The sequence below is a fragment of the Sycon ciliatum genome, chromosome 12, assembly GCF_964019385.1.
Source record: "Sycon ciliatum chromosome 12, ocSycCili1.1, whole genome shotgun sequence".
Lineage (NCBI taxonomy): Eukaryota > Metazoa > Porifera > Calcarea > Leucosolenida > Sycettidae > Sycon > Sycon ciliatum.
The window spans coordinates 26,024,040-26,033,227 of record NC_088654.1 but is presented as its reverse complement, the minus strand read 5'-3'; the positions used below and the strand labels follow the sequence as shown (position 1 = coordinate 26,033,227).

Genomic DNA, 9,188 nt, shown 5'->3' with positions numbered 1-9,188 from the left:
GCTGTTGTCACTGTCTTCGTCCTCGCTAGCTGAGCTGGCGTCGCTCTCGTCCTCCTCTTCCTCTTCGGCTGAGGAGATCGGTTCGGTGGCCGGCTCAAACCTTGCCGCCGACATCATGCTGGACAGGGAGCGACGACTGCTGGGCTGCGGCTGGAGCTCTTCCGGTGCGCTGTGGTGCCGTTGTGACCATGTCTGCTCTCGCCAGCTGGGCCCGGACAGAGAGGCTGATTGGCGCTTGATCGGTGAGTAGTGGTGACGGCTGTACGGAGCTTGCAAGGCCTTGCCAATCGAGACGTTTGCCGCTCCGGCCTTCTTCTGAAACTTGGGCAGCGGGGCAACTGAAATCAAACAAGTACGTTCGCAGACCGACAAAACAGACAGACAGACAATTCAGCAAAAGCTTGACTATTCACAATGAGGTACCAGCAAAGGCTCCGGCAAGGGATCCATAAAATACAACAACAGATAGCCGGACCACAGTACAGGAAGACATTGAACTGTCGAAACGCTAAATCTATCAGTATCCGTCATGCTCCTGTTGTGTGGTCCGGTTATATATCGTTGTAGACAGACAGACAGACAGATACACAGACCATCCAGCAACAGCTCAGCTTTCCAACACCTGAGAAACACGCAAAGGTCACAACAAGGATTCACTAAACGCAAAAGTAGATAGACAAAGCACAGAATAAGAGCAACAGTAGATAAAAGCACTCTGATGATGATAGGTGAGGGAGGGCGCACTTATTACAGAGGAGGCGAAAGCACTAAGTCGGTGTGATGATTAGCAGGGAGCGTAAAATAGGGCATGAATAAGCGCAAAGTAAAAATTGTAACAAATGCGACAGCAAAAGATGCACACCGCAGATACAAGAACACAGAGAAGCCAAGACACCAAGCAAGATAGTGACAAGGTGAGAAACAGCAGCGATGGTTGAAAAGTATCAGCAAGAGGCGACAGAACTCACACAGACACACGTGCACACACACACACACACACACAGACACGTGCACACACACACACACACACACACACACGATGACACTGGTATTCGCCTCTTGCTGCTGCTGCTATTCAATTACTGCTGCTGTTTCTCACCTGATCACTGCTCTGCTGGGTGCCCTTGCAGTTGCTTCTCCATGTTCTTAGTTCTAAGTCGAGCAGCTAATGGTGTCACATTTGTTATAATTTTGCTTCATGCTTATCATGCCCTATTTTCGCTCCTTGAAAAATAATCACACAACTTGCCTTCCCATCCCTATCTCTTATCATCAGCATTCTGAAGAAGTCATGGAATCGTCGCATCATTAGCCCTTCCAGTGTCAGCGACGAGACAACTTGTCACGTACAAGGAGCATGTAGAAGAAAAAAGCATAGACGGCTGTACAAGTACAAACTGCTCGAGCTTCGGTCTCCCTACTTCTATTCAACATATCACGGCTCATTGGAAAGCCATTGAACCTAGCTTTCCAATGATGTATCGTTCAATACAGCGAGAAGTAAAATGCGCGGAGAGAGAGAGAGAGAGAGAGAGAGAGAGAGAGAGAGAGAGAGAGAGACAGAGACAGAGAGATAGAGAGAGAAAAGAGAGAGGGGGAGAGAGAGACACGGACACAGAGGATAACGGGACACATCGACAACAACCTAGAACCATACGTGGTCAGCATGAGCAGCACACAGCGAACACAAGCAACAACGCATGCCAGGACCTACTTGTACTATGGTTGACTCGTCCCTGGGCATTCACGGACACCCTGCAGCCACGGACGCGCAAAGATACCGTCCCTGCCAAACTATTCGACGTGGGTGCTGCCACTGTAGCTGCCAAACTCGAGGTTGCTGCTGCTGCTGCTGCTGCGGCTGTGGTGGTGGTGGTGGTGGCTGCCGACGACGATGGTGTGTCACTGGAGGACAGGGTTGTAGCCACCGCCGGGGCTTGCGACGACTTGCCGGCCTGCAAGTGTCAGAGAGATTATCGGCAACAGAGAGTAAGCCATGAGGGAATGCAAGATAGCAAGTGCTTGCGTGCACTCGCACACTGACACTAGAATATCACGGCCACCCCTCCCCCACAGCAGCAGCAGCAGCACCAAAGACAAAACAAATTAACACTCGTTTTGATACAAATAAAGGACGTGTGCTGTGAAAACAAACAGCTCTCCATACAGCTGTGCCCGATGAAATCCGACCCAAAATTGCGTATCTGGCGCCCTGAACTCGCACGGCCCTTGACGCCCTGCAAGTGGTACGAACACAGCTAAACGTATACATGTATGCATGTGCATGACCAGTGATGTACTCGGAACTGGGCCAGGACGCCAGTTACCGTACTCGCGCGATTAGTGCCCCTGGGGCACTATTTTTTCAATGTCAATCACAGATGGGGCAGTATTCAAGAGAGGGCACTATTTTTATTGCTGGTACATTTGCGTCATCCAGCATAAAACAAAGAAAAACAGAGCCTAAAGTGTCCTGTAAACACTCACGACTCCACAGAAACAGGAACAAGACCTGCGATTTTGTTCCTGAAAACACCAGTGCAAAGCAATGGCCAAGAACATTAGCAAAAGAACACCAAACTTGCACATGGTCTTGGCTACAAGACCGGGGGGGGGGGGGGGGGGCACTATTCAAGAGAGGGCTTTATTTTTCACTGGCACACTATTCGAGATAGGGCACTATTCAAGAGAGGGCTCTAATCGCGCGAGTACGGTATGCACTTTGGGTCGGATTTCAGTGAGCGCAACTGTACGTTTTAATCATAGCCTTGGAGCTGTGGCGGCATGCATGATCCGAAGCAAGAACTGCCAAGAAGGCAGCAATGCCTGTACCTAGGGTGAAGTAAAAACAAAGATAACATAACATAGCGTAACACCTACCGCCTGGCCGAATATGCATGCAAGAAAGAGACAGACAGAGAGAGAGAGAGAGAGAAACAAGGAGGCAGACAGACTTTCAAGCCTTACCTTGTTCAGCATGGCTTCGGCAGCCTCCGTCTTCTTCTTGGCTTGCCAGTCGGTGAGCATACGGAACGCAGTGCCCTCGACCAACTTCCGGCGTATGTCTTTCTTCAGCACCTCCTTCAACTCCGTGCTGAGAAGCGCTTGCACTTTCTTGGCCACCAGGTCGGAGCGCTGGCAGGCAAGCTCTCGCTCGTCGGGTAGCGTCGGCGACTTGTTGGCCTTGCGCAGGCTGTCGCGCACGGCGTCCAGAATGCTTTGCTGCTCGGCCTGCAGGAGCTCGCCCTGGCGCAGGATCTCGCGTACGCGCTCCTCCTGCACCGCCGCCAGGCTGGAGCAGCTGGACATGGCGGCGGCAGAGCTGCTGTTGCTGCTGCTGCTGCGACGCTGGTCCAGCAGCACCTTCTGCTCCTGCGCCACGCAGTCGTTGTACTTGAGCAGGGCACCGGCCGTGATCACCATGTTGCCCAGGATGGGCGCAAGCTCAGAGGCCACCGGCAGGCGCCGTACCAGCTTGGCAGTTAAGCTGCCGCTGCCGCTGAAGCTAGCAGCACTGGACGCGTCCGGTTTGGGCACGGCGGGAGAGCGCGGAGTGTTCTGGAGTCCGCCGCCACCACTGCCGCCGCTGTTTCTGCTTGCTCTATTGCTGCTGCTAGTGTTGTTGCCAGAGTTGCTGTTGTTGTTGATCGGGGGAGGTGGCATCATGTGGCTTGTACCCGGCGGTGGAGGCGGCCCAAACCCGATCGGCATGAAGCCACCGGGCATAGGTGGTGGTGGATGCCGCACTCCGGACTGCATGAATGGTGGCGGGGGCACACTGAGGTGATGGAGAGGCGGTGGTGGAATCAGCGGTGTACCACCGCCACTGCCGGGCATCGTGATCTGCGGGGCCTCCTTGCGTGCCTTCCCCGGCGGGCTGTCCTCGTCCGAAGACATCTCCATGTCCGCCGACGTGTCGGCGGGTGGCGGCGGCGGTGGTGGCAGCGGACTGGCCGGCGCGGAGTTGGGTGGCAACGGTGGCATGTCGTCGGGCAGCGGCGGCTGCTCTGGCGACGATACCGGTGATATATTGTCGATCAGCGTTGGTAGCGGCACGGCTGTCGTTGGGGGTGGCGGCGGCGGTGGCAGGGTTGCCGCGGGGGTTTTCTCGACGGCACTGGGCGTTTCACCGCTACCGTAGCCGCTGCTTTGCGACAGCGCCGGCGAGTTGAGGTCCAGGTCACGGGACAGGCGCCGGCCACAGGTGGAGGCGGACGACGGGGGTGACGGAGAACAAGCCCCGCCGCCGTTAGCAACCGGTGCCGCTAGCGATGCTGCTGTGCAGGTTGCCACGGACGGCAGCGAGGAGGATGCGAGCGGCAGTGAACCAGCAGCGGCGGACGGCGCTGGCCCTGTGCCTGTAGTGGGTACGCTGCCACTCTGGTCAATGTCACCACCACTCGTACTCACCATTAGCGGACTAACGGCGTTGGCAGCAGGGACATCAGCTGCAGCCTCGTCAGCGGGTGATGCGGACGACACACCAGTGGCACCGCCACCAGAGAGGATCTCTCGCACGGCCGTCACACCGGGCACTGCTCCCTGTCGCGCTTCAGCCAGCAGAGAGTTGATACGCTGCAGCTGCGAGAGCGACTCCACCGGGTCGGCAACCGGCGACGGCGGAGACACCGGCTCCACGAGACCCTGGTTGGGTGCGGCGGGTGTCCCCGGCGCCGTAGTGGAGGCCTTGGCTGAGTCCGTTCCCAATGGCTTGTCGCCACTGCCAGAGCGTGAGCGGTGTGGCTTGCTACAGGCACTGCCGCCACGCTCACTGCCGCGAGACAAGGGTGAGCGATGACGGTGGTGAGATGACGACGATGGCGGCGGTGTTGAGCGGTGGGAGTCGTGAGAGCGCCGCGACACTGGCGGTGAACGTTCCGGTGAAGAGTTGCGACGGCGATGCTGCTGCTGCTGCCGGCTTTGTCCAGCGCTGCCGCTGCTACCATTTGCGGAGCGACTACTACTTGACGTTGATGCTGTGGGACTACGCAGGCGTGAGGTTGACGACGATGGCCGGCTTTCCGTTGCCCCCCGTGACGACCGGTGGTGCTGTGACGAAGGTGGAGGAGAGCGCGAGTTGTGCTCCCGATCGCGTGACGACCTGTCGTGCTGTCTGTCATGCGACCGTTGATTGGCCGAGCTGCCGCTGCTCGACGGAGGCGGCGGATCACCACGACGACGATGATGCGAATGCGCGTCGTCATGGTGATGCTGCCGGCCACGCCCGGTGTGCCGACTGGAGGACGATGGCGGCGGTGGAGACTCTCGGTGGTGATGATGGTCACGCTGGTGATCACGATGCTCGCGATGATCTCGATGCCGATGGTGACGACTGTGATGCTCAGTGGCCCCTGACCGCGGCGAGCCTGTCCGTGATCCTCCAGCTGATCTTGAGTGAGTGTGAGCGCCGCCGCCGCCGGCACTGTTGCTAGTGCTAGTGGATGACGATACCTCGCCGTACGTCTTTACAGCACTGGCCGTCGTCGCCGCGGTGGCAGGCACTACCGCTGCTGGGCCAGCACTACCCGGCGCCATGGCCAGTACAAACTGACCACCGCCCGGGGCAAGAGCGCCGCCGGACGACCCCGGGAATGCTGACAGAACGGCGGCGGTGGTGGTGGCGGATGGGTTGGCGGTAAGCACTGGAGCACCACCGGCAGCAGCTGGCACTGGCGTCTGCACCACCACGCTATGCCCGTCAATACTGAGCATTGTCATGCCGCCAACGAACCCAGTAGCACCGCCGTTGATCAGCGTGCCAGCGGGAGCTGATGAGCCCACCGGCATTGCACCAGCAGTACCAGTAGCGGCATGCACGGGCAGCGCAGAGCCGGGAGCGAGAATAATACTCCCTTGCTGCTGCTGCTGCTGCTGCTGGTGGAAGTTTTGAAGGAGCACGGTGGACGATGCCGGCAGCACATTCACGGCGGCGCCGCTAGTCGGGAACGCCGGCATAGAAAAGGTAGTCCCCGGCAGTGGAGTGGTTGGAGATAGGCCGACACGAGTGCCAGCAGCACTACTCGCACTGTTGTCCGGTGCAGGCTTGGGGTTGATGGCCGCTTGAACGGCTTTGCGCGATTCCTCCCCTGTAGAGCAACAGAATGAAACAACGAAAAAATGAAGGAATAAGTACTATGCTAACAAACTTACAGCCCAGCAGGAAGGGTGAACAGGTGGATTTAGATTGAAATTTCTGTGTGGACTTTGACTTTAATTGAATGCCGTAGTGGGTACTCGAGTCATGTAGCATCTAAAATAGCTAGGAAAGCAGCGGTGTTTCGAATAAGGCCATGGCTTTAAAGACGCTGATATACGGTACTAGAATTTGTTTCCAGTCGGGATGCTGGTAGGGTGCCATATGTCCCATACCGAAGTGTGAAAACATTCGACTTCTTTGGGGTAATGGAGAGCCAAAATACTGAAATTTCCTCATCTACTCCCATACAAATTCTATCTCTGTGACGTCATACATCCGGCCAAGCCTGGGCAAGTCGATGACGTCATCATGATGTCACCAAATTCAGTGCAAACTTCAAGCTGGTGTAACTCGGGAACGGACGCTCCGATCAACTTGGGACCTTCACCATTGGACTCAGTGCATTTTCCAGTGGTAATTGTGCATGTGAGTTGCTGTAATGATATGCAGGACAGTAGTACAGCACTGTCTGTGCGCTGGGTTTACTGATGGCCGTACGCAGGCACAAAGCTTCTGTGTTGGTGTGAATACGCACCAGCTAACAAGTTGGGTATCTACTATCTATACAGTACGGACGGACGCCCATCTCTGTCCCACCCACACAGCACACCTCCCCCCCCCCCCCCCTCCCTCTTACACACACACAACCCCCCCCCCCCCCACACACACACACGTACTGTCCTACCCTTAGCATCCAGGACAGCAGTCACGGTATTCCCCATCACTGAGCGGCCTTGGAGCGCCGAGGCAGCCTTCCTCGCACAGCTCGGATACATGTAGCCGATCTTAGCAAGCCCAAGATGTTTCTTGGAGTCCGGATGGCGATAAATACGGACCTTCTCAATCTCGCCATAGCCCTGGCAAAGTCCGCGCAAGAACTTCTCGTTGGCATTGTCATTAAGGCCGCTGAGAAACACATCCCTGGCCACAGGCGTCCCGACGCTGTGCCGGTCAAACTGCAACAACAGGAAAGCAGGTGGCATAGATGACAGTGACTGTCAGGGGCGGATCCAGAGACCGCTACAGGGGGTTCTGTTTAGCCCAAACCTCAAAAACTGAATAGCTGATACCAAGAGTACATGAAACCCAGAGTATGCAGCTTGGGGCCTTTTCTACTATGGGTGTCTGTCACGGTGGAATTCCGTGATTACATCATATTTGGCGCAGATCTGAGGCAGGAAATGGCGTAGAGCGTACAACTGAGCTGCAGTTGTGCAGAAAGAGACCTGCTTGAATCCTGCTTGTACGCACTGCATCACTAAAAATGATGTAATCACGAAATGTCACCGTGACAGCAACCCATCCGAGCTGCACACTCTGGGTCTCATGTACTCTTGCTGATACGTGCACATGCATAGGGTTTCCAGTACTACGCTTGCGACATTTAGGGGGTTCCATGGAATCCACGGAATCCCCCCCCCCCCCCCCCCCCCGATCCACCCCTGACTATGGTTGAGATGAGGAATGCGTTTTGCTGACACAATGAGAACTATCCATGTGAATGTGATCAGCACTGGTTAACATCGCATGCGTTTCTACTTTCAACGCGACGGCAGCACAGTCGAACTGCTGCGACCTGGACCAGTTTGCCATAGTGCCAAGTGCACCTTGTTGAAGGACACGCTTCACTTGGGATTACGTCCCCTTAAAGCTCTACAACCGAATTAATGCCAGAAAAAAGGAATTGACATCCCTGAACAAAATCGTGGTGGTGATCGCAAATAATGTATCAGGAATTCAAATTCAATCACTTCTCCGAGATGGAAAGACTTTAAGTAGCCAAGAAGAAAATTACCAGTCACAACCGGCTGCACTCTGCCTTTCAGAAGAATGAACAAATTGATCTTCCCAATTCAAATCCCATCACTAAATTGACAGCAAAATATTGGAGGAAGAAATCCCAAAAGGGGCTGTACCTTGAAACGTGGGACAGGAAGCGTGGCATGGTCGTTAGCTAGAGAAGTCTTGAACAAGCTGGTACGCGGATCAGTAACCTGAACAGAAGGATGCTGGGAAAACAACAGGCAGAGAAAGGCAAATTGCCAACACTCAGTAACCCAATTCGTGATCAGCTGAGCTGTCAACAGCCACAGTGAGTTCTTACCCCACTGGGTGGCTTGCCGTCATAGCGATACGCCTTTGCACGCCCCTTGCCTACAATTGCTGGATCCACCAGAAGCTTATAGCACTGATACTGACCTGGAAGTAAAAGGTATCCAAGGAAGAACAGAAACCAAAATACCAACAATCAATGGTAAATCTGGGGCAAATAAACATTTGCATTTCAGCAGATACATACGAGGCGCATCCCTAGTGACAGTGTTTTTCGGTGCTTGCGACATAGGTATCGATTCTATCTCTCTCTCCTTTCAGGCAGCAGAGACACTAGCTTTCCATAACCAGAACTGTAAGCATAATACCCATCCGATGATGAAGAAACATCACCCACACAACAAACATTCTAATTTTTTGAAGCTCCTGCTTGCTTTGGAATAATTTTTTCGAAAGTCCTCTTTTTCAACAAGTTTGCGTGCGTACCTACGAAGCTACACTATATACACAAGCAGTACGTAGATCTACGTACATGACCGCATACATGTAGTGCACTGCATGCAGTTTTCAACGGGGAGACAACTACTGTACTAATTTTGTAGTACTAAAAACCGAGGTTTTTAGTACCCCCCCCCCCCCCCATGGTGCAACAACGAAGTCCTTGCCAGGGAGTCGTAAATACGATACTCTCTGAGCTGCATGCAGGTCCTTCCTTGCATGCATGCATGGCTTGTTCACACTTTCTTACGTTGACGACTAGTGAACCAGGTATCCATTCCTGGTCACTCCACAGACCACTGCATGCATGCTTCAAAGTTCAGGCCGCCATGAACCATGATGAACAATGATGAACGCGCGCTCGAGTGGCAAGCGCAGCCAAGCATGCATTGCGTATTGTGTGTGTGTGTGTGTGTGGTGTGTGTGTGTGTGGTGTGTGTGT

At 54.5% G+C, this 9,188-nt stretch overlaps 1 protein-coding gene across 1 annotated transcript in view; it reads right to left on the bottom strand.

Moving 5' to 3' along the window:
* Nucleotides 1–8,713, bottom strand: part of LOC135828479 (histone-lysine N-methyltransferase SETD1A-like) — a 21,376-nt gene extending 12,663 nt beyond the window's left edge. The window contains exons 1-7 of the mRNA XM_065340926.1: nucleotides 8,496–8,713; nucleotides 8,301–8,395; nucleotides 8,113–8,205; nucleotides 6,882–7,152; nucleotides 2,968–6,086; nucleotides 1,715–1,955; nucleotides 1–338 (exon numbers count right to left, since the gene is read on the bottom strand). The exon at nucleotides 1–338 is cut by the window's left edge and continues 1,155 nt beyond it. Of these exons, the coding sequence (XP_065196998.1) occupies nucleotides 1–338; nucleotides 1,715–1,955; nucleotides 2,968–6,086; nucleotides 6,882–7,152; nucleotides 8,113–8,205; nucleotides 8,301–8,395; nucleotides 8,496–8,538 (4,200 nt within the window). The 5' untranslated portion in view covers nucleotides 8,539–8,713. The remainder of the gene's footprint in view (nucleotides 339–1,714; nucleotides 1,956–2,967; nucleotides 6,087–6,881; nucleotides 7,153–8,112; nucleotides 8,206–8,300; nucleotides 8,396–8,495) is intronic.
* Nucleotides 8,714–9,188: the final 475 nt, after the last annotated feature.